Source organism: Emys orbicularis, chromosome 3 (assembly GCF_028017835.1).
Source record: "Emys orbicularis isolate rEmyOrb1 chromosome 3, rEmyOrb1.hap1, whole genome shotgun sequence".
Classification (NCBI taxonomy): Eukaryota; Metazoa; Chordata; order Testudines; family Emydidae; genus Emys; species Emys orbicularis.
The window spans coordinates 172890344-172916453 of NC_088685.1; the positions used below are offsets into that span (position 1 = coordinate 172890344).

Consider the following 26110-nt stretch of genomic DNA (forward strand, 5'->3'; position numbering starts at 1 on the left):
AAAAGATTTTTCTTTCATGTTATTCTCTGGAGAAAGTGCAGCATAGTCTGCACACATGAAACAGAATAAGTATGAAAAAAGGGAATTGTCTTTTGGTTGTGTGCAACTTCTGAATAAATATGAGTGACACGATTGAACAGTAATATTCAAGTCACTGTTTATAGCATTTTTAATTAGCCTTCAAAATATCATCTCACAAAGAAGAAACTTGCAGCATCATTGCTGCTAATGAAATTCAGGCTAACAACATTTAGCTCATTCACTCAGCTTCAGGCACTAAAGCTCGGCATTAGTACGAGTTATATACATTAAATCAGATTGTGTATGTTGTCCTCAGACTATGATTTCAGGCTTCTCCCCAACAAACTCTTGTGATGATGATTCTGTTGAATATGTTGTGACAAAGTTGGATTTTTTTGTAATATTTTTGAGTCCTGTTTGTGCCTCAGTTTACCCTATAGGCTGCCTTGTTACCCAGTGGGGTGGAAAAGGGCAGTTTGCTCTCAGGGCAGGCTAAAAGACATAGGTGTGGGTGTCAACTAGCTGTCTGGGCCTTGGTCCCTGTATCGATGGAACATTTGAAAAGACAATGGCAAATCCAGTGTGCCGGACATTGATACCTAGCAACCAGCACCCCAGAGGGATACAGATTTTCCCACCTCTCCACAGGGAGGCTGGGCAACACTCCTCAGCTCAAGAACAAAGGCCAGGAAGATGTGAAGTGGGGGGATAAGAGCTGGCTGCTAGAAGGTGTCGGGGCTCTCATCTGGAGTCAGAGGCGGTGGAACCGCACCCTTGGCTTGAAGTGGTTTCCATCATATACAGGGTTGACAGTTTGGTTCAATGGCTCTGAGCACCCCCCACTACACAAATTGTTCCATCTCCCCTGCCTGGAGTCTGACCAAAGGGTCAGATGGAGAGACAGACAGAACTTGAACAAAGGGGTTCGCTACAGCTTGGCTGGGCTCTGGGCTAACCAGAGTGGACTATTGTCATAGGTTTCACCCCCACTCTGAACTTTAGAGTACAGATGTGGGGACCTGCATGTGAACCCCTAGGCTGAATTACCAGCTTAGATCTGGTCTGGCTGCCACCACCCAAATATTTGAGTCATTTGGGAAACTCTGTCTTCCCCCCAAAACCTTTCCCTCCCTGGGTAGCCTTGAGAGACTCCTCCACCAATTTCCTGGTGAACACCGATCCAAACCCCTTGGATCTTAAAACAAGAAGGAATTAATCATTCCCCCCTCCCCTTTTCCCCCCACCAATTCCTGGTGAGTCCAGATCCAATCCTCTTGGATCTTAAAACAAGGAAAAATCAATCAGGTTCTTAAAAAGAAGGCTTTTAATTAAAGAAAAGAAAGGTAAAAAAAAAAAAAAACCTCTGGGAGATAGCATACATGCTGATCTCACAGACAACAGATTCAAAACACAGAGGATGTTCCCCTGGGCAAAACCTTAAATACACAAAAGAAATCCCAATTTGATTATTCCTCTAATTGCACAAGACAAGTTACAAAAGAAAATAAACATAAACCTATTTATTCCTTTTCTAATACTCACTACTTTGATAAGAGGCTGATTCCTTGATCTTTTCCACTCCGTCCAAAACTGAAAACTGACCCAGACAAAGGGAACTTCCCTCCTTCCTTTTGAAACATTTTGTTCCCCCATTGGTTCCTCTGGTCAGGTGTCAACTAGGCTAGGTGAACTTCTTAACCCTTTACAGGTAAAAGAGGCATTAACCCTTAACTATCTGTTTATGACAACTATGCTTTAACCTTCAATTCTCTATAGTACCCTCGGGACTTCCTATGCTGTGTTTTGACAGTGCTGCCCTCAGGAGTCTGTCTCAGTTGGACTTGCTGAACGGAGCTCACGATGTGATGCAGGGTGCTGCAGCCCTGGAGATCCAGTCTAAGGAGGTGGTGAAGCTGTGCGGCTTACCCTAGAGGAAGAGTGAGACCCCTAGGGGGTCTGGCACATGGAAGGGGTTCCTCGTAGAGACTGTTCCAAAGCTGGGGGCATAGCGCTGATCCTGTGGATCCGTGGCATGTGAAGAGGTCCGATTTTCAGAAGGGAGGAGCACCGACCATTCTCTCTAGAGGGCAGGGTTTGCTCCCCCCCAGCACAAAGAACAGTCCACACTCAGAATCCTTGGAGCTACCAGAGGTCCCTGTCCATTCACGTGTTGGTCCAGCTCCTCCATGCACTGACTCTAGGGCTCTCTACCCCCAGTGTCAGGATCACTGGTAACACGATTCCTTTGTAGCCACATTGCCAGGGCCATTCAGACCTTGATTTCCTTTAATTTTTCAGAGCATTTCTCATGGAGGTTGTTGAGGAATATGGTGACGTGCATCCACGAAACCATCACACCAATTGGGAAGAAAGTCTATTTCCCTTCAGAAGCCGCTACAAACGGGGGGTGGCAATTCTACGGTCATGAAGACCCACATAAATCTGGAGTTAACGTACTCACCTCAATGGCATTATTTTGGATTTGTGCTCCTGTGTGATGCCATTAGACCCATGCACAAAACAGCCAAGACAAATCACAGTGGGCGATGCTTAAATAGGGTCAAAAACTGTGGAAGTCGCTTTGGAAAATCTACATCGCCCACCATTACATGCTTGCAGGCTTACGTCCACATCTAACAGTTTAGTTGCCTAGTGTAATCCTCACCCATTTTTGCTGTAGATGAACCCTGTGTGCTTATAAAGCTTCTAATAGAAACAGGCTTCACATCACTGAGAGGTAACTGAGAGCAGAATCTAACCCTGGAATAGCAGCAGCAGTAGATTATAGAAGAGAGATCTATTGCAGACTGTTTGGGGAAGTCCTGCAATTTTGTGAGAAGCAAACTCACCCCAAATAACCCCCTCCTGCCAAAACTCCTTACTAAGTTGTAAAAGGACAGACGGTCTCAGTTCTGCTCTAGTTTTTCTTCTGCATATTGCCTCTTAAGTACCTAATAAAGCATCACTATGGTGATTCTCTACCATACTGTATTAGGTTGATGATATGCAGTTTTAATTTTCTTTAACAACATCAGTGTCTTATGCATTTTTGTTGCTGCCTCAGTGTCTGTCTGGCATTTTTTTAATAGATCAGCTTCAGTTTTCTTCAGTGTAACATAAGCCTGAAGATATTTTCATCAATTCCCAGCAGATGCTAGATGGGCTGGGTAGTAATAAATGGCTTCTTGGTGATTGTTTTCCTCACGCGTTAGTCCATTTTCTGTGCGGACCACATCAAGTAATTTAAGCTTTTGTTTATGATATCTAGGGCTTGCAGACTCTGTGGGTGTTTTTGTATTTGTAAAAGTGAATTATTAAGCACGAGAGCAGAATACTACCATGTTATTTGCAGTTAACACTAAGGAAGAACTGCCAAGTCCTGGCACTGCCTGTGTGTGCTATAGAGGTGGGAGGGTGGGAAGCTGGGTGGAGTTAGTATAGTAATAGATCCATGGCTAACTAAGGCCTTGTCTACACTACGAGAGTACTTCGATTTTAGTTAATTCGACTATGTGGAATCGATATTACAAAGTCGAACGTGTGTGTCCACACTAAGGACAGTAATTCGACTTTGTGAGACTTGGTGAGTCCACACTAACGGGGCAAGCGTCGACATTGGAAGCGGTGCACTGTGGGCAGCTATCCCACAGTTCCCGCAGTCCCCGCTACCCATTGGAATTCTGGGTCGAGCCCCAAATGCCTTCTGGGTAAAAAAATGTGTCGAGGGTGCTTTTGGGCACATGTCGTCATCCGTCCGTCACTCCCGCCCTCCCTCCCTCCCTCCCTGAAAGCGCCGGCGGGAAATCAGTTTGCGCGCTTTTCTGATTACTGACAGCGCGGACGCCACAGCAGTGCGAGCATGGATCCCGCTGCGACCATCGCTGCAGTTGTGGCAGTTCTCAACGCATCGCAGCTTCTCATCCACCTGTACCAGAGGCAGCTGCAGATAAATCATGAGAGGAGGCTACGGCACCACCGTGACGGCATGAAGTCGGACACTAGCTCCGACCTCTCAGAGATCATGAGACCCAGCGCCCAGGACATCTCGCTGTCACTGGGTCTTGTGGATACTGTTGAACGGCGATTCTGGGCCCGTGAAACAAGCACGGAATGGTGGGACCGCATAGTGCTGCAGGTCTGGGATGAATCCCAGTGGCTGCGCAACTTTCGCATGCAGAAGGGGACTTTCCTCGAACTGTGTGAGTTGCTGTCCCCTGCCCTGAAGCGAAAGGACACCCGGATGCGGGCAGCCCTGACTGTCCAGAAGCGAGTTGCCATAGCCCTCTGGAAGCTCGCAACGCCAGACAGCTACCGGTCCGTCGCTAACCACTTTGGTGTGGGCAAGTCTACCGTGGGGGTTGCTGTCATGCAAGTAGCCAAGGCAATCGTCAAGCTACTGCTATCTAAGGTAGTGACACTGGGAAACGTGGAGCTCATCATAGATGGCTTTGCCGAGATGGGATTCCCAAACTGCGGTGGGGCTATAGATGGGACTCACATCCCTATCCTGGGACCGGACCACCAGGCCAGCCAGTACATCAACCAAAAGGGATACTTTTCCATGGTGCTGCAAGCACTGGTGGACCATCGGGGACGTTTTACTAATATCAACGTTGGATGGCCTGGCAAGGTTCATGACGCTCGGGTTTTCAGGAACTCTGGTCTGTTTAGACGGCTGCAGGAAGGTCTTTACTTCCCGGACCACAAAGTAACTGTTGGGGATGTGGAGATGCCTACAGTGATCCTCGGGGACCCTGCATGCCCGCTAATGCCCTGGCTCATGAAGCCCTACACTGGCGCACTGGACTCAGGGAAAGAACTATTCAACTACCGGCTCAGCAAGTGCAGAATGGTGGTGGAGTGTGCTTTTGGCCGTCTCAAGGGGAGATGGAGAAGCCTACTCACTCGCTGTGATCTCAGCGAGACCAATATCCCCATTGTGATAGCTGCTTGCTGTGTGCTCCACAATTTGTGTGAGAGCAAGGGGGAGACCTTTATGGCGGGGTGGGAGGTTGAGGCAAATAGCCTGGCTTCTGATTACGCCCAGCCAGACAGCCGGGCGATTAGAAGATCCCAGCGGGACGCGCTGTGCATCAGGGAGGCTTTGAAAGCCAGGTTCCTGACTGAGCAGGGTCTCCAGTGACTGTTTACTTTGTGGACACAGATGCTGAACCTACCCCCGTTTCTTTACCCAGTTACTGTTGACTATCCTTCCAAGTTACATACCCCCTTCCCCACCTTCCCAACAAATAAAATCTGTTCCGTTTTGTTAATGAACAAGGTTCTCTTTCTTACTGTTTTCGCGGGAATGTTTTAAACCGGGGACGCAGACTGTGGCGGGGGGCGGGTTTAGTGTTCTGATGCAAATGATGCTTCTAAACTCCGGGAATGACAGGCTCCGCAGTGCTGGATTGGTTGTTTCAACGCAGCCTGCCAGCAGTCCTGGGCGGGACTGCGTGTATGTGTCGGCCAAGTGACTTTCTGGCAGGGGGCGGAGGGTAACAGACCCCCTGCTGCGTGGCTCTGTGATCCAGGATAAGGACCGCGGCAGAAGATCTCTAACTGCCCTCCCCCGCCACAAAGTCACAGATCAACCCCCTCGCACCCCAGAACATGACCAGGGTAACTGGTGACTGCACTGTGTATGTGTCCTGATGCTGGACCTGCCCCCGCCTCTGTAGCCTGCTACAGGTGACTGTCCTGTCCAAGTAACAAACCCCTTCCCCCCCTTCAGACAGAATCCCCTCTAAAAGACACTCTCGGAAACAGTACTTAACAGAAACAGATGTTTTATTATGAACCGCACATGAAAAGGGGGGGGAGGAAACTTGGACGTGGGCTAGTGTGAGATGGGTAGGAAAGGACTTTTCAAACTTTGTGGAACGAGAGCCTTACAGTGCTGCAGCAGTGTGCAGGGGCTGACTGAAAGTTTTAACGGCCCTTGCCGCCCCTCCTTCTTTGTACTTTTGGTGAGGGGGGTGTGGGACTTGGTGGCGGGGGAGGGCGGTTAGAGATAGACAGCAGCAGGGCTCTGTCCTCCTGCCTCCGGTCTTGCAGAACATCCACTAGGCGCCGGAGCGTCTCCGTTTGCTCCCTCATTAGTCCAAGCAGGGTTTGAGTAGCCTGCTGGTCCTCCTGGCGCCACCTCTCCTCCCGTTCCATGACTGCTCTGTGCATTTGTGACAAGTTCTCCCTCCACTGTGTCGTCTGGGCTGCCTGCTCTCGTGAGCAGTCCATAAGTTCATAAAACATGTCTTCACGCGTCCTTCTCTTCCTTCTCCTAATCTGCGCTAGCCTCTGGGAGTGTGATGCCAGGCTGGGTTGGGAGACAGTCGCAGATGTGTTTGTGGGAATGGGAAAAAGGGAGTGAATTCCTGAGACAGATAAATGAAGTTGCTAACAAAGAACATAGTCTTTCTCTGTGAACAACACCATGCACTGCACCTTTCACATGCGCACTCAGGACAAGGTCGAATTTTCAGCCCTCGCCTTCAGTGCCTGGGGTCTTGCAGTTGCGATCAGAGAAGCATTGCAGGACACCTCTACTTCTGTTGCAGGAAAGCATGGTAAGCCGTAGACTTGTGGCAGCTTAAAAATGTAATAGTAGCACTGGGCTCCTTTCGCACTGAATGCAAGGCCACTCTCTGCTGGCAGCAATCAGGGAAGCATGAGCTCTGCCCCTGTCCCACCACCTCGCGGCTGTCCCCGGGAAAGCTCCCTGTATGCTGCCCCTCTGCCGCCTCCACCGCGTGGCTGCAAAGCAGTCCCAATACTAACATTCCCCTCCCTAATTTAAAGCAGGGCGTCATGTGTGATATCACTCTCATGAGGATCTCGGAGACCGAGAGGGGAAGGATGCTTCGTGAGACCATGCAGAGGCCAGGGCCGTATGCCGCCATGCTGTGCCGTGCAATGATCCCGGACTACCTGATGGACTCATGGCGTGGGAACGTGTGTTACCACGGGGGACCGAACAAGATCGCCCTGCCGCGGAACCTCATGCGCATGCTTGAGCGGTACCTCCAGGAGAGCTATGCCGAGCTATCCCAGGAGGACTCTCTGTCCATTCCCGGGCACATTGACCGTCTTTTCATTTAAGTGCAGCATAAGGGACTACAGAGTGGAGCGTCCTGTGGTGGCCTAATCATGAATATCCGGACATTATTTGATTTTCTATACATAGTTAGGAGTAAATAGTTGACTAAGCCAACTAAATCATGAACAACAAATTGCTAATATAGTTAATATTCCTTTTTTGTTATAAATAAAAGTTTCTATGTTTACATGAGTGACTGAAAAGCCCATTCTTAACAATATAAATATTCCAGTTATGTTAAAATGAAATGTTTAGATGTTTAAAGCACTCACTGCTTGATCCTTCCCCTGATTCGGTGTCCGGGGTAAGGGCTGTGGACGGTTGGTAGGGGATCTCGGTAAGGGTGATGAAGAGCTCCTGGCTGTCGTTGAAATCAGCGGTGCAAGCGCTGTCGACTGCCTCGTCCTCCTCATCTCCTTCCTCATCTTCCCCGTCCGCTAACATTTCCGACGAGGAACCGGCCGCGGACAATATCCCATCCTCAGAGTCCACGGTCACTGGTGGGGTAGTGGTGGCGGCCGCACCTAGGATGGAATGCAGTGCCTCGTAGAAACGTGATGTGTGGGGCTGGGATCCGGAGCGTCGGTTTGCCTCTTTGGTTTTTTGGTAGCCTTGTCTCAGCTCCTTGATTTTCACGCGGCACTGCGTTGCATCCCGGCTGTATCCTCTCTCTGCCATGGCTTTAGAGATCTTCTCGTAGATCTTTGCATTCCTTCTTTTGGAGCGCAGCTCTGAAAGCACGGACTCATCGCCCCACACAGCGATGAGATCCAAGACTTCCCGATCAGTCCATGCTGGGGCCCTCTTTCTATTCTGAGATTGCACGGCCATCTCTGCTGGAGAGTTCTGCATCGTTGCCAGTGCTGCTGAGCTCTCCACGCTGTCCAAACAGAAAATGAGATTCAAACTGCCCAGACAGGAAAAGGAATTCAAATTTTCCCGGGGCTTTTCCTGTGTGGCTGGTCAGAGCATCCGAGCTCGAAGTGCTGTCCAGAGCGTCAACAGAGTGGTGCACTGTGGGATAGCTCCCAGAGCTATTAGCGTCGATTTCCATCCACACCTAGCCTAATTCGATATGGCCATGTCGAATTTAGCGCTACTCCCCTCGTTGGGGAGGAGTACAGAAGTCGAATTTAAGAGACCTCTATGTCGAACTAAATAGCTTCGTGGTGTGGACGGGTGCAGGGTTAATTCGATGTAACGGCGCTAAATTCGATATAAACGCCTAGTGTAGACCAGGCCTAAGAACTTCACAACTGTCAGTATGCTACACACTATGGTGATACAGGTCTGTATCCAAAGCCCAATGAAGTCAATGGGAGACTTTCTACTGATTTCAGTGGGTCTTGGATCAGGCCCTCAAAGCCACGGTGGAAAGAGAATTTGGATCCTCCTGCTTCAAAATAATAGTTCCCCTCCACTTGAGAGATAGACTCTCCATTAGTTGTTAACCGTCTGGGATCTGACACACTGTTGAACAGTTCTGATTCCATCCAGTGGAGGGCTGTGTATACAGACACAATAGCCAGTTTATTACAATATCAAATATTGTCAGTGGAGCACTGCTGCTGATGTTGGCAAATGTGAAGTAACTTCCTCTCCTTGACACCTGAAAGTTGGATGATTGTTCATTTTGTTGATGTGATTATACTTGTGTTGATCTTTGAGGCCGGCTATGTGTTTGATTAAGTGTAGGTAAAATTTCCCAAATTACAGTGTCTGTGTCTATGAAAGATATGCAGTCTTTTTGTAGCCTTGTCAATCCCAGGATATTAGGAGGCAAGGTGGGTCTGTAAAATATATGTTCACGAGTGGAAGGTGGGTTGTATAGAATTTAACTTAATAAAAAAAAACGACTGACCAGCATCTAAGTTCTGCTCCATATGCAGTTCTAAGATTTCAGCCGCAACACTTGAATTTCCTACAGCATTGTGCATTCATTTAAATACAGCCAACTCACACCAACTTTAGAAAAACTGACCTGCCCAGCCCTTTCATTTATCTCCTTGTGTGAAATGTTGGATGGAGTGATAAAACAACAAACTCCCAGATGCTACGTACAACAGGGTAACGGTGTGCCTCCATCCGGACATGGGATTTGAGTTATTTCATTCAAACCGGACCAGCTGCAAAGCCATGCCAAGGCTACTTACTGAGTGTTTCACACAAATGGCTATATCATACTCTCTCCCCCTAGATGGAGTTCCCATTTGTGCATGTGCAGACCAGGGCACAATGGTGGCATATCTGGCTCTCTTCAAGTAAATGTCTGAACAGGCTGTTTTGTCAGAGGTTCAGCTCTCAAAGCCCTTACTCAGATTTTCCTCTGAGTTTTACTTCAGCAATACAGTACTTCCGTGGGCTGCAATGGAACGTTTCCTCAGTATGGACTGAGTAAATACTTCAGGATATGTCCCCTATGATTATTTAAAGGGAAGAAAATAGCAGATAGATGTTAATACCTTGAAAATTAGATCAGACTGGGAATCACCAAGATTCTAGGAATTCCATTAGCGAGAGGATATCCATCTCTCTTTTAATAATGTAGGCCCTGATCTTGCAAAGGGTTATGCATGTACTTAGCGTTACTTACTATGAGTAGTCCCACTGAAAATTAGGTATGTACCAAGCCTTTGTAGGACTGCGGCCACATGATTAGCCATTTCTCCCCTACCATCATGAAGTCTGATGTTGCTGATTACCTGCTTTCTGTCAAATGGGGGATACTGAGGAGCTAATCTAAGTAAATCTCTGACTACCTTGTCCAAAGGGAAGGACTGAGGTAGACTGAACTACTCAAAATTCCCTATTGTTCAGAGCGCCATTGGGACAGATTTTGACTTCTGTTATACAAAAGTAAGTCCATGGATGTCAGTGGAGTTATTCTGGACTAGATTTACACCAGTGTAACAGAGATCAGAATCTGGCTCATTATCTTTCTTCTGTCCATAAAGCACCATGTACAATACCAGCACTGTCTGAATAAAGAAAAAAGTGTTACACCACTAAAGAAAGAACATATCAAAGCCAAAGGACTCACTCTTTCTTGGATCTTGCCACTCAAGAAGAAAAAAAAGCGTTGACAAAATGTTTTGCAGGTGAAAGGATTGAGTATGACATTTTAGTCCTGGCTAAAATAAAGACAAGGTGATGAGGTAATATCTTTCACTGGACCAACTTCTGTTGGGGAAAGAGACAAGCCTTCAAGCTACACAAGCTCAAAAGCTTGTCTCTTTCACCAGCAGAAGTTGGTCCTGTGAAAGATATTACCTCACCACTTTGTCTCTCTAGTATCCTGGTACCAACATGGCTACAACACTGAAAACTGGCTAGAATAAGTCATTCATGGTGGTCTAACATTTTATGAGGAGGAAGGGAATAGAGCCTCTAAAGCTAAACTGCTCCAGTCATTTTTTTTTTACCCTTGAACAAAAAAATGCAGATTATGAATATGAGGAAGTTGAGGATCTTACCTATTTTTTCATTACAAACTCTCTCTCTCTCTTTCCCACTTCACTTGCCTGGTTGTACTAGATTATAATGGCTGAGGTATAGTAACATTATTCGGTATATTTCTTATCTGGATTATTGCTCATGTGTTGTTGCAGTTTTAGGGACTAATCCTACCCTTCTTGGAGTCAGGAGGTGTTTGGCCTTTGCCTTCAGTGAGAGCCAAATTGGACCCTTAGACTATTTCTAAATGGGTTAATTGTCTTAAGATAACATATGGCATTCATGAAGTACGTCAGCAATTATTATTGCAACTGTTTGGTCGGCTGCTTTTCTTCTCCTCTCAGATCAGCCCCTTGTGACAGGGTCCCTGGGTTGCAACCTGGATGGTGGAACCACTGAGCCCTCCAAACTTACCAACCTGGGCTGCCTCTCACACTGTGATGCTGATATCAAGCTGCAAGCCTCTGACAGGCACTGCACGTACCCAGACATCCCCAAGCCGGGACACACCCAACCGAGTTACATGAATGATCTCCCAGCCACTCATGAACCAGCAATAGGGAGGCTCAGCCAATTCCCCCCAGTGCCCCAGTCTTGCACACCAGAACTGTACGGTCTTGCACTGGTCAGAAGCCTGGCTAGTGTAAGCTCATTATCCAGTTCGCCTCTTCTTCATAGGAAAGTGGACATGTACCAGCCTTTGTAATCTGAGCTGAGATTTCCCCAAGCACTTCGACCAAAACACACTGTTTTAGGTAAAATATAAAACAGGTTTATTAACTACAGAAAGATAGATGTTAAGTGATTATAAGTAGCAGGCATAGAGATCAAAGTTGGTTACTTAAGAAATAAAAATAAATTCACAGTCTAAATTCTACAAACTAAGCAGGATTTGAATCAAGCAGTGACTCACGCTGACAGATGGTACAAGCAGGTTACAGATCCTCAATCCACAGGCTGGAACTACCTTCCAGCCTGGCACCAAACTTCCCCCGTTCAAAGTCTTTGTCTTCCAGATGTGCTTCCAGGTGTTGAGATGGGGGGAGGAAGGCCAATTGATGTCACTCTCTCTCTTTTATACTTTCTTCCAGCTGCTAGAAAGATCCTTGCTGTGACGTGGGTGGTCAGGGCAGTCCCCATTTCGTACCTGCCTTCTCTAAGGAGTCTCAGGGATAGTGGATTCTTTCCTTGATGGGCCATCAGCGCTGTCTGGCCATCCCTTGTTGTAACTGAAACACTGGCTTGTGGACATTCCCAACCTCATACCATATTTCAGTAAGGCATATAGCAATATTTCATAATTTCCCATACAATGTTAGTACATACAGTTCAACAGGATATTAATGTTCAGCAGATCAAGACTTTTAAAATGATACCTCACCAGGTATACTTTGTACAAAACATATAATATCACAATGGTGAACATGGGGGTTCCGGGGTGCTACTCTGAGGTGCAGAGTGCCACACCCTTCCAAAGCTGTATCCAGATAGGAATTTTTCTGTCTTTCCCTTGAAACTCATTAACTAGTCCTTGAAAAGTTTTTTCCTTTATTAATTTCCCCACTGCGTGTAAATAAAAGGTCTGCTTTTGTTATTGCTCTTGCAGTGTGGATGTAGGAAAGAGTCCCGGATTTCTGATTTCTGAAATAATTTAGATGATTGCGGAGTCTGTCAAGGGGAATACAGGGCTTTGGGTACGTCTACACTTACCTCCGGGTCCGACGGCAGGCAATCGATGTTCTGGGATTGATTTATCGCGTCTTGTCTAGACGCGATAAATCGATCCCGGATCGATCCCGGAAGTGCTCGCCGTCGACGCTGGTACTCCAGCTCAGCGAGAGGAGTACGCGGCATCGACGGGGGAGCCTGCCTGCAGCGTCTGGATCCGCGGTAAGTTCGGACTAAGGTACTTCGAATTCAGCTACGTTATTAACGTAGCTGAATTTGCGTACCTTAGTCCGAAGTGGGGGGGTAGTGTGGACCAGGCCTTTGTTAAAGCCAGACTGTTATTCTTCAGTGATTCTTTCAGTAATTAACTGCAGGTATTTACTCAGCTTCATAAATCTGATATTTCTCTTGATCTGCTAGACAGGAATGTTGTTTGTTCTTGGTATAATCCATACATGAAAACTTTTTCCCCCCTGCTGATCATTTGATCTGTGATATTCCACTAAAATGTGAAAGAAAAATAAAGTTGGGGAAAAATAAGTTAAGTTGAACCAATATTACTTTCCAAAGTTCTTTCTAGTTTACTGGCATCTACTCTGCTTCTTGGACTGGGGCAGTCTTTTGTTTGTGAAATAAATTTATACTTAGTCCAGCATTGGGATGGGAAGAGTAACTATGGAGCAGAGAGCTGGCAAGTGGAAGTGGTTGAAGGACAAGATTTTTGTTTTTTTGTTTAAAGGATCATATGTTTGGTTAAACCATCTAAGTACTCTATGTGGGTGTGAGGGCTTTGCCACTGCTATGTGGGGTGGAAGAAGATGGTGTCTGGGAAATAATTTTAACATCTCCAAAGCTTTAGTTAGAGTAGAAATAAGATCTGAAATTAAGTTCTGAACTTTGTGGCTTTGCTCATAAAGTATCATCAGTAAAAAGTTGTCATTGTCATGTCTAAAACTGTTCCCGTCATGGTAGTGTGTAACTGCCCATGACACTTTGGCTGAGATTTTCAGAAGTAAATGCCGAAAGCTGGATTCCTAAAGATAACATTTGAAGACGTGACTAAAGGAGTTAGAAGCACAAGTCCCTTTGAAAGTTGTACTCCCAGGTGCTGTGCTGAGGCTTTTAAATAAGTGGCCTGATTTTGAAAAGTGCTATACACCTCACATTTCCTAGTGACTTTAATAGGAGTCATTGGGCATTCAACATTTTTGAGAATCAGATACTTTGTTAAGGGCCTAAATATGAAATTAGGCTCCTAACACCATTTTTGAAAAGCCTTTATCTCTCAGGGTACAGCTACGCTGCAAAGAAAAACCCACAGCACCACATCTAAGAGGTCAGGTCAATTGACTTGGGCTTGCAGGGCTTGGGCTGAGGGCCTAAAAATAGCAGTGCAGACATTTCCTCTTGGGCTGAAGCCAGGCTCTGAAAGTATGTCTACACTGCAATAAAAAACCCGCAGCTGGCCCGTGCCAGCTGACTCAGGCTTGGGTCTGTTTAATTGAGGTGTAGATGTTTGAGCTCTGGGACCCTGGTTCCAGCCTGAACCCAGATGTCTTCATCGCAATTAAACAGCCCCATAGCCCAAGCCCTGTGAGCCCCACCCCAGCCAGGGGTGTTAATTACATGTAGACTCACCCTGAGGGCCTTCAGAGGCCAAGCTGGAATGTTTACACTTAGGGCATGGATATACTTGCAGATGTAGAGCGCTGTGAGTTAAACCAGCCCTCGGAGACTGCAGCAGGGAAAGCGCTGCCGTGTGTTCACACTGTCAGCTGCAAGCACAGTGGCGTGGCCACATTTGTGGCACATGCAGCGGCATTGGGAGCGGTGCATTATGGCCAGCTATCCCACAGAGCACCTCTTCCCATTCTGGCGCTGTAGCTTGTGGGAAGGGGGTGGCGAGGTGCGGGGCATTCTGGGTCCTGTTCCAATGCCCCATGATGCATCGCTTCGCATCCCAGCAATCCCTGTGCTTCCGTCCACATTTGGCGCCATCTTTCAACGTTTTTTGTACTGCGCGCTGTCTCTTCCCTTTTGGTCTGTGGGAATGGATCCTGAACTTGTGAGGAATATGATGATGGGTCTCACTAGCACGTCACAAATTGCAGTTGAGTTACTCCTTAAGCTACAAAGTGACAGTGAGGAGTCCGACGATGATGTCGACTCGCATAATGCGTATAACACGAGATTGCTTGTGGCATTCACAGACATGCTCACTACAGTGGAACGCCGCTTTTGGGCTCAGGAAACAAGCACTGAGTGGTGGGATCACATCGTCATGCAAGTCTGGGATGATGAGCAGTGGCTGCAGAACTTTCGGATGAGGAAAGCCACATTCATGGGACTGTGTGATGAGCTCGCCCCCACCCTGCGGCGCAAGGACACAAGATTGAGAACTGCCCTGCTGGTGGAGAAGCGGGTGGCTATTGCAATCTGGAAGCTGGCAACTCCAGACAGCTACCGATCGGTCGCTAACCAGTTTGGAGTGGGAAAGTCAGCCATTGGAATTCATGTTGTTGCAAGTTTGCAGGGCTATTAATCGCATCCTGCTCAGAAGAACTGAGACTCTGGGCAACATGCGTGACATTGTGGCTGGCTTTGCACAAATGGATTTCCCTAACTGCGGAGGGGTGATAGATGGGGTGCATATTCCAATTCTGGCACCAGACTACCTAGCCTCCAAGTACATAAATCGGAAGGGGTATTTCTCTATGGTTCTCCAGGTGCTTGTGGATCACCGTGGGCGTTTCATGGACATTAACGCAGGCTGGTCCGGAAAGGTGCATGACGCATGCATCTTTTGGAACACAGGCCTGTTCAGGAAGCTGCAAGCTGGGACTGTCTTCCCAGGCCAGAAGATAACCGTAGGGGAAGTTGAAATGCTCATTGTGATCCTTGGAGACCCCGCTTACCCTTTAATGCTGTGGCTCATGAAACCCTACACAGGGAGCCTTGACAGCAGCAAGGAGTGGTTCAACAATAGGCTGAGTCGGTGCAGAATTACTGTTGAGTGTGCTTTTGGCCGTTTAAAGGGCCGCTGGCGCTGTCTGTATGGGAAGCTGGACCTGGCTGATGACAACATCCCCACGGTTATAGCCGTGTGTTGTACCCTCCATAACATTTGTGAAGGGAAGGGTTAAAGCTTCACTCAGGCATGGACCATGGAGGTTCAACACCTGGAGGCTGAATTTGAACAGCCAGAGACCAGGGCTATTAGAGGGGCTCAGCGTGGGGCTGTAAGGATTAGGGATGCCTTGAGGGAGCAATTTGATGCTGAAAGCCACCAGTAATGTTTGGTGCCCTGCACGGGAGTGAAGTGCAGTGGTTCCAATGCTAGTAGGCATCTGTGTTTGCTATGTATGATGCACTGACTTGCAATGCCTGTTGCTTTCCTGGGCTATGGTATCTTTTACTTAATGCAATAAAGAATGTTTTCAAAGCCAAAAAATTCATGTATTGAAAAGAAACACAACTGCTTGGGAAACAGAAAGGGCATGACACATCTGTGCTGTGTGGGAGGAGGGAAGGGAGCGGGGTGGGGTGGGGACAATCACAGATTTGCGTATGTCCTGTTATCATACTCAGCCTTCCTGTCTGGAGTGCCGTGCAATGAGTGCTGCACTTCAGGCTGGCTAAAATGAGTGCAGTGGGTCGTAGTTTGCAGTGATTGGAAGCAGCTGGCGGCGATAAGAAACTGGATGTTGGGGGAAGTGGGTTGGCGGTGACATGGGGGCACAAGGGAAAGAGTGCTGGGACAAGGGCTGCAGGTGGGGTGGGCACGGATGTGCTCCATCTGCATTGCTATGAGTGCCTGTATCTAGTCTATTTTTCTCCATGGACCCCTCTAATGCACCCCTCTGAGATATAGGCCGATGGATCTATACTATGGCTGATGAACTGGGCATACCCCTTGCATGTCTTTCACCTGCTTCTTAAATGCTTTGATCAGTAGTAAAATAGTTATCAATGCCAACATTTAAATGATCATAATTAGATATTTTTGTTTACAGTGTTGTTGTAGCCGTGTTGGTCCTGGGATATTAGAGAGACAAGGGGGGTGAGGTAATCGCTTTTATTGGACTTTGTCTCCATAATAGGACATGTCAATAAAAGCCTTATTAAAATGACTGGAGGCAGTACACCCCTCCGAGCTATTTTTTCAGGCTTTCAGCACACTCAGCCTGACATCACTGTGATAGTTATGCTCCTGGCTGATCTGAAGATTTTTTTTGCAACTATTAAGAGGCAGAAACTTATTTTTAAATGGAAGGTGAGATTCTGGAACGTGAGATGGCAGCTCACGGAGATGGAGCTATATTGTACACCTAGGTGATCCCAATTATTGCACACACCCCTTACATGACCTCTGAATTTAGCCCTCTATTTCTTCAAGAGCTAATATCAATTTGAGCCCTTTTGATAGGATATTTTTCCTCTCCTTATCTTCACCCTCTCTCTTTGCACACTCCCCCCCTTCTTTCCTCTCATCAAGTGCCCCAATATAGCCTTGGAAGGAGTTAAGGAGCTACCGCTGCAAACCTTTCCCCCATATTAACTCTGTGCTTCAGCGCCTGAAGAGGATGCTGTGCTACAGCAGTGCCTATACTTTTATGTTCGAGGTATAAATAACACATATAACTGGTGCAGCTATTGCTCACCTTTATAATGGCTTCAGTTTCTGAGTAGAGAGTGAAATTATGTTTCAGAAGATTGCTAGTGAGTACAAGCTAAGCGATACCCCCAGAGAGGAATATGTTTCAAGGTAGTGATGAGGCGGACCCTGTGCAGCACGAGTGTAAGAACCCTCCTAGAGTCTTTGCCCATTGTTCCGAAATATGTTTTAGTTCGAAACGTGTAAAGCTCTGCTTTGGTTAAAATCAGTATCTCTAACTGATTCCATAAAAAAATGCTATAAAAACATCAAGCGTTTTCCTTCTCATACCCAACAAAAGCCACTTCCAGGTCTCTCAGACTCGTATTGCTTGTGTGCCTAGGCCCATGAATGTCAAGGTAAGTTTAACATTTGAGCCTCTCTGGGATGCTTCCAATATTGTTTCTCCACCATTATCGTTTTTAGTAAGACTATTCCTGAAGCCAATATGGCCCCTATTCATTGAATCCATATATTTCCATTTTTACTCACACTTTCCTGCCTGGCTACTTACTATGCAACATGGTCTGATCAGCACCTATTCACGATGAGAGAACTTTGGGACCACATACCATTCCAGGACATTTAACTGAATCCCCAGCAATTTTAATGGAAAACTGTGACAGGTTGGATCACAGAACCCGCCCTGGGAGCTGCCACCTGATGTGCCAAGACTACTACTATCCCTGTTTTCCCTGCCAGCTCAGGACTCCAGCACCCTGTCTTGCTGAGCCAGACACTCCCGTCTGCTCCAACACAGACCCAGGGTCTGAATTACTTGCCCCAAAGCTGCAGGTTTACCTGAAAGCAGCTCACAGAAGTGTTCCTGTCTTTAACACTCAGATGCCCAACTCCCAATGGGGTCTAAACCCAAATAAATCCGTTGTACCCTGTATAAAGCTTATGCAGGGTCAACTCATAAATTGTTCACCCTCTATAACACTGATAGAGAGAGATGCACAGTTGTTTGCTCCCCCAGGTATTAATACATACTCTGAGTTAATTAATAAGGAAAAAGTGATTTTATTAAATACAGAAAGTAGGATTTAAGTCACCAAGCAAAATAAAATAAAATGCGCACATCTATGTCTAATCAAACTGAATACAGATAATCTCACCCTCAGAGATGCTTCAGTAAGTTTTTTCCTCAAACTGGACATCTTCCAGGCCTGGGCACAATTCTTTCCCCTGGTACAGCTCTTGTTCCAGCTCAGGTGGTAGCTAGGGAATTCTTCATGTTGGCTCCTCTCTCTCCTTTGTTCTGTTCCACCCCTTTATATATCTTTTGCATAAGGCGGGAACCCTTTGTCCCTCTGGGATTCCAGGTTAAAGATGGATTCCAGTTCAGGTGACATGATCACATGTCACTGCAAGACTTCATTACCCACTTGCCAGCACACACATATACAGGAAGACTTACAGGTAAAACACAGCCATTTGCAGACAATGGTCCTAGTTAATGGGAGTCATCAAGATTCCAAACCACCATTAATGGCCCACACTTTACATAATTATAATAGGCCCTCAGAGTTATATTTTATATTTTTAGTTTCAGGTACAAGAGTGGTACATTTATACAAATAGGATGATCACACTCAGTAGATTATAAGCTTTGTAATGATACCTTACAAGAGACCTTTTGCATGAAGCATATTATAAGCATAAGTTACATTATATTCACTTATTATTAAATTTTATAAAACCATATAGAGTGCACAATGTCCCCCAAATCACTTATGGAATGGGAATAGTGGGGAGTAGGAAGAACCCCAGTGGTACTTCAGACTGGTCTTCCTATCAAGCACATTCTACTTACCCTCTTTTTCCTGTGTAATGAGAGAGCTCTCCGAGATTCCTTCCTTAAAATGACAATCTCAGACTTCCTTTGGGTCCATTCAGTGAGCACTTAGCTTTTCAAGCTGTGCAAACGTATTGATCGTCTCCTATCTGAAAGATCCTACCAAGTCTATATTCCAGGCCATAGTGTTTTAATAGAAGAGTTTCTCATGCTGTTCAGTGGAGGGCTTTTTGTTTTGTTTTGTGATTCCATGAATCATGGTGCAGTAAGCATGGTACAGCATTAAAATGTGAAACACTGCGGGAATTCTACAGGGTGTTTGAACAACCTCAGGATTGGGTTAAATTATGTGTAAAGTGTATCAAGCTGCAGACTATACTGGTAACAGAATTAAACATCAAATTTAAATCAGTTCTGTACCGCCAGTGGACCAGTTTAAGATAAGAATTTCTTAATTCTGAGAACAACTAATTTGAAAATATGATCTACCCACTGCAGCAATTCTCACTTGCAATATTAACTTGTAGCATTTTAAATTATTGTAACTTTGAAATCCTACAAGGATTTCTCTTTCTCAGAAGGACCAATTAACTGCTCATTAAGAAGACAAATAAACTTAATTCCAAACATTATTTTGAGTTAAGAGGTAACATTTTCAAAAGTGCCTAAATGTTTTAGGAGCATAAGGCCCATTTCCAAAAGTGACATATGCACTAGGAGCCTAAATCCCATTGACTTGCAAGAGACCTAGGCCCCTAAGTGAAAATGGAACACTTAGTACTTGTAAGTGTTAAACAAATGTCCCCAAACAACAGTGTGTTGATGATGGAAAATAATCAGAGACATGGAAATAATTTTATATGAGGGCAGTTTGAAAAGAGTCTCACTGTTTAGAGAGGAGACTAAAATGGGACCTAGATGATAGTGAGCAATAGAGAGAGAAAAATCAGGCTTCCCTAGCTGCTATTTCCCTTCATTCAAGGGACAAGTAGACATTCAATGTAACTGAAAAGCAGCAAATTTACAACTCATAAAAGGAAATACTTTTTACATAGTGCAGCTCATTGCCACAAGATATCATTGAGGCCAAGAACTTAGTAGGAGTCTACAAAGGATGACGTATTTATATGGATAATGAGAACATCCAGAATAACATTAGCTAGGACAATTTTTTATAAGGAATATATCTCTCTCTATCGTGAAAGTGGTTTGAGCATTGGCCTGCTAAACCCAGGATTGTGAGTTCAATCCTTGAGGGGTCCATTTAGGGAACTGGGGCAAAAATCTGCTTTGAGCAGGGGGTTGGACTAGATGACCTCCTGAGGTCCCTTCCAACCCTGATATTCTATGATTCTATGACATTCAGTGGGAGTCGGGCACCTACCGGCCAATAAGATCACATGGTTACACAGTAAGACAAGTATCTACCTTCACTGCATTGTTAAATATTTTTTGCTCATTTTGCTTCATTTCCTCCTTCTCATTTCTTACACACGAGATGTCAGAAGTGACATCTGAATGAGCTGCAACAGGCATGTAGAGGATGTTTAAAGCACAGTGGGCTCCCTGGAAGCAAGCACCTTTGTGCAAAGAGAGAAAAAGGGGATATTGAGGCATTTGTCACTGGTATTGCAGCCTTGTTTCATGAAAACTCATGTTCATTGATGCAGACTTTGAAATATAATTTTAAAAGCATTTTTGGCCAGCTTTTCTGCTGGTGTGTATTGGATTTGCTCCGTTGACATCCAGGGAGCTATGCTGATTGGCACCAGCTGAGGACCCAGGCCATGTTGTTTGGGAAAACAAATACCCACCTAGCTGCCTGTTGTAAAGCTTTGACTGCAGAAGAGCAGTTGTAAAATCCACCATCACTTTGGTTCACTGCTCTCTCTTTTACGTATATTTCTGAAGTTGCGCTATTTGTTAATCTTAATGTCCTATCAGTAGTGATGGAACAGAGATGTTACCAGAGTAGAGAGTTGTAGGGTTATCAAGGTGTGACTAACGGCGCTTCAGGTACGACAAGCACATCCCTCTGGTGGACTCAAATGGACGATGACGGAAGGGGGCTAGACTCTTGGAACACATCAAGCACAACTCTGTGCTTTGCTTTCATTTCAATGAGCAAAATGTAGCACTTCTCTCTATTCTCTGTTTAACTCAACAGACCAGATTGCGGCCAACCCCACATAGGTGCACAAGAGGGGTTGGAAAGAGCACACGGAGGAGCCTACGCCATCCATCCTTTTGTAGAGCCCAGCCTGAAATCCAGCGGGCAGTGCAAAGTGCGCACACATCTAATGCCAGCAGCAGCACTCGACTCCCCAAAGGACCATGACCTCGGCTTCCCTTCCATAGCAGCAGCAAGGTTGAGCTGCTGCAGGGGAGTGGGATAGTCTAGTCCCGTTGCTCTCTATAAATGGGGGCTAGAGCTCTTTGTTCCAGTGCGTGCTCCTGCAGAGCCCCTAGCGGCATTCAGGCCGAGGCAGCTGGATTGCTTCCAGGACCAGCTCCTGCTGAGCAGCTGCTCCACACTCCCCCATCCCCAGTTTAGGCTGTAGTTTCTAACAGCACAATCTAACCCAAAGTGTAGGTTGGTCACTGATTTAGCAGCATGCCCTTTTTTAATTGGAGCATAGGATTTCATACAGCTGGTCCCTCTAGTTAAGTAGCCTGCCTCGTGCTATTGGCAGTAACCTGTTGTTTTAGGCTGAAATCAATCCATCAAGAAAACTGTGCAATACCATACAGGTAGCTAGGGATGGAGCATCTGCCTTGGCACCGTGGTACTTAGCTTGCATACAGGAGTATGAGATTTGATCACCCTTCAAAGCAATTACAATAATCTCCTTTTAGTTAAGCAAAAATGCGAAATCTTCCAACATATGGATGTGATGTTTCCACTATAATTCATTGTGAATGATAGCAAAATCAATACAGCAAGCAATGTAGCATTTCTAGAGCCTGAAATATAGGGCTGGGGGTTGCTGCTAGGAACCACAATACAAGTTTGCTCATTACACCCAGTCTATTCTAGAGTATCATTGTCGTTTCAGTTAGTTAACTAGCTAATATGCATGTCACTGTGTTACACACTTGATAAGACAACTCTATAAAAGTACCTTTCCCTTTTTCACTAAGGAATCAATGCAAAATTTTAGAAAAAAAAAAGCTGAAATAAAAATGACCTCCTTTTCCAGATCTTGCATCTTCCTTTAGACCTCATATACTCTCTGTCTGTCTGTCCATCTTCCTCTTTGCCTCAGAATTGATCAGAAAACAATCCACCCAAAACAGCTATTTGTATTTGTTTCTTTGTAAACAGTTGAATCTCCCCTTTAAAACAAACACAAACAAAACCCCCAAATGCAGCCCTGTAAAGCCTCTTTCATTCCCCCTTCTCTTTGCACAGTTACCGTAAAACTTCAGTGGAGTCAAACTATTCAGTAAGGAGCAGCCGTTGGAAAAGCTGCCAGAGCAATGGATATATTGTGACATGTAGTTGTGCATCGTTCTTACAAATTTAAAAAGGAGAATCTCACTTCTTACCCACGTCTTCAGCTAAAAGAGCCAGCACACCAAACTAAGGGGGAATCCCCAGACAAACACATTTCGGGTTTGATTCTGCACAGTAGGGGTGCGGGATACTGCACAGATATGTCATCAAAAGAGGAGTCCAGGGGATCTGATTTTACATTAATGAGAGTGCTGCTGTGTGGCTGCCTGGTAGCTAGAGAAACACCTAAGAAGTAACCTGAAGAAGAGCTCTGTGTAAGCTCCAAAGCTTGTCTCTCTCACCAACAGAAGTTGGTCCCATAAAAGATATTACCTCGCCCACCTTGCCTCTCGCAGATGGAAATAGGTAGCGAGGCGCTTGATTACGATAATGGGGATGAGCTCATGCATAAGCCGATGTCTCAGACAATCCCATTCTTTACACGTGTCCCCACCGGTTTCACCATGTGCGTTTCAGAGTACAGGAATAGTTGTGCATTGGGGCTTGAGACTCTCTACCACACCGCACGGAGAACTGTGCCAGTGGCCACATTTTCAAGAGTTCAGCACTCAACAGGTCCCATTTAGGAACCTAAATGAAAAACAATGGGAACTGCGGGGTACTGACCACTCTTGAAAACCTTCCCCACAGTGTCCACCTTATTGGACCTGTTCATAACTTCCAGTCACTCTTGTACTGAAGCCCAGCAGCCTGGCATACCTTTCCTGCGCAGCATGCAAGAACGTGCACAAACGAAGATTTGGACATACTGCTGCTTCCCAGAACTCTCACCAGCTGATTCAGCACCTGAGTGCATGGCATACTAGTAGCAGCTTCAGTCAGATCTTACTGTCAAACTGAATTACAATGTCCAGGCGTAAACAGTTTGAGGCCCTCCCTGTTTGCGGGAACAGCAGGCTGATGTCAAGCTCTCCCAACAGTTGATATGCCCCCCTAGTTGTAGTTGTGATTACAGCCCACTTCTCATCACACATTTATCTGTGTACATTCTGCACTTGTGAGGAATAGGTACGTGCTGAACCAGTATAAGTCAGGTTTAAACTGATCTCAGAGCATCCATGTGCAAAGTTAAATCATTTTAGCTAAATTGGTTTAATGTATCACCTTCAGTTAAACTGGTGCAACTGTTGTCTGTGGACAAGCCCTTATTTTGGAGCATTGTATTAATTATTTATTCCGACTGGGTGTCATGCCTCTCCTTTTGCAAATTAGACTCCTTTGTCTGAGTTTCCTAATTATTGCCATTTCCTGAAAGGACACTGTCAAACACTTTGTCATTCTTAGTTTATGTTTAGACTCCCCTTTAAAGTTTGAAAATAAAATGTCCTTTCCTACTTATTTCGTCCTTTCCTATTTGGCAAACGTTCCATGTGTCTCCCACCACTGACTTCCTCTCCTTTCTAAATACCCAGCAATTAACATAACACTTTATTTGCATGCCTGCATCGCACTGAGGAGAATGTCAAGGAGCTTTAGAGCTAGCAGAGCAAGCACAAAACATTCCCATTGGGTGTTGTGAGAAAACAGTGCCTTTTCTGATTCTTTAATAGAAATTCCTCTGTGACAGAGGGGTGGGTTTGTTTAATCAGTTTCAATTCATATTTAGAACCTCAGGGATATTTTCTCCTGTATTACAATAACTTTAGACTGGGTTTTTTTAAGGAACCTAAGGGGATTGGCACCCCACTCCCTTGATTTTCAGTGAGAGCTGGGTACTTAACTCTTGTAGTTGGTCTCTTTGAAAACTCCAGCCTTAATGTACATCACATTTTGGAATTGAACTACTTGAATACCAGATTTGAGTGCACCCTGTTTTCTTGTTTGGAAAATACCAACAGTGATAAAGAGTCTACTGTTATTGAGGGGAATATTCTTCCTGTGAGCAGTATGGGATCATCCATTAGTAGCGTAAGTTTGAGCAGCCTCTAGACCAGGGCTGGGGCTGGCACAGATCAGCCCATAGGATCAAGAAGTTGTTAGTAGAGATGGTCAAAAAACAGGATAACTTTTTATGAGAAACGTGTCCCTTTTTTAGTCAAAAATATGTCAAATTTTGAAGTTTTTCCAACTAGCTCTAATAATTAGCTCCCTGGCAGCTCCCACCATTCCAATGAGCAGAGTAGACTCAGAGAGAATCGTTCTACTATTTTGTCCATCTACTCAAATGCCTTTTATCCTCCAGAGTAACTTATCAACCTTTCTCTCATACAACACGTGTAACAAGAAAAGGAAGCAAGAGGGAAAACAATTTCAGTAAAGTACCTCAGAGACTACAGTAAATGAGCATTGATATGAGTTAATCTTGGTCGTACAAATCTTGGCCGAGTTGCACTAAAACAATTACAAAGTTCACGTGATGTGCAGTAAGTGAGCTCAAGGATGAGTAGGCAGAAAAACATAAGAATGGCTATTTTAATAGTGAAAAATGAGTACACTGATAAACCCCAAGACCCAGCAGTAATAATCCGTGTTAGAATGGAATGACTGTGATTATTATAGTTACATTTAGTGACACCATCTCATCTCGCCTCTCAGAACTGAAAAGGTTATTTTCCAGTACCTTTGTTTGGAGCCATATAATGGATGTAGCATGCTTCTAAATATCAAGATAGCCCACATTATACACAACATAAGCCACCCTAGGTATTGAGCAGTAACATTAACATAAATGTGTGTCGCTGCTGTAGTTAGCAGCAGTTTGCTTCTAATAATGTTAACAGAGATCACGCTTCTCTACTTCCCTTTCCTCCCCACCGTGACCTTTATGTAATTCATAACAGTGTGAAATATGTTTCTTCTCTGCAGATTGTGTTCCGGAAGATCAGTGATGTCAAACGTGAAGAAGAAGAGAGGATGAAAAGGAAGAATGAAGCGCCTCTGATTCTACCACCAGACCACCCGGTCCGTCGGCTGTTTCAAAGATTCAGGCAACAGAAAGAAGCCCGGCTAGCGGCAGAAAGGGGGAGGGATCCAGATGACTTGGATGTGGAAAAGGGCAACATCCTTGCAGAGCACTCTCGCACTATTGTGAAAGCTAGTATTGTAACGGTAAGGGAGAGCCCTGCAACCCCTGGTTCGTACCAGTCTGCTTCAACATCCGGTGTGCCTGATCATGCCAAATTGCAGGCCCCTACATCAGACTATGCAGGGTGCAAAGTGTCCGGTGACTACCCAAGACGCAAAGGCTGGGCCAAATTCAAAGATGCTTGCGGAAAGGGGGAAGACTGGAACAAAGTATCCAAAGCAGAATCCATGGAGACTTTACCAGAAAGAACTAAAACTTCAGGAGAGACTACACTGAAGAAGACAGACTCTTGTGACAGTGGCATTACAAAAAGTGACTTGCGCTTGGATAATGTTGGGGAGACAAGGAGCCCTCAGGACCGAAGTCCTGTCCTTACAGAGGTCAAGCATTCTTTTTACCCTATCCCAGAACAGACTCTTCAGGCTACCATGCTGGAAGTAAAACATGAGCTGAAAGAGGACATCAAGGCTTTAAACACAAAAATGAGCAGTATAGAAAAACAGCTTGCGGAGATACTAAGGATATTAACCTCAAGAAGAAGCTCTCAGTCACCACAGGAGCTGTTTGAAATATCAAGGCCCCAGTCTCCAGAATCAGAAAAGGACATTTTTGGAGCAAGCTGAGATGTTTCTTTTTAAAAAAACAAAAAACCACACAAATAAACACCACCCCCCAACCATTTTAAATTTAGCCTTTCTTGATGAAAACCAGTGAGGGACCAGTTCATTAAGCATGTTCCCTGTTTCTAAAAAAAGGTACGGTAACAGGAATTGCAACCTCATGTCAAGATGGCAGCTGACACTGAAGTCTTTTTGACAGCAAGGGTACAGTTTATAAAGTTCTTTTCATCTCCTTCATTGGTGCATATTTTTTTCCCC

General features: G+C 45.4%; 1 protein-coding gene across 1 annotated transcript in view; it reads left to right on the forward strand.

The window, feature by feature from the left end:
• The window catches only part of KCNH1 (potassium voltage-gated channel subfamily H member 1), a 329239-nt gene extending 303384 nt beyond the window's left edge, over nt 1-25855 (forward strand). The window contains exon 11 of the mRNA XM_065401041.1: nt 25013-25855. Within this exon, the coding sequence (XP_065257113.1) occupies nt 25013-25855 (843 nt within the window). The remainder of the gene's footprint in view (nt 1-25012) is intronic.
• The last annotated feature ends 255 nt before the right edge of the window (nt 25856-26110 follow it).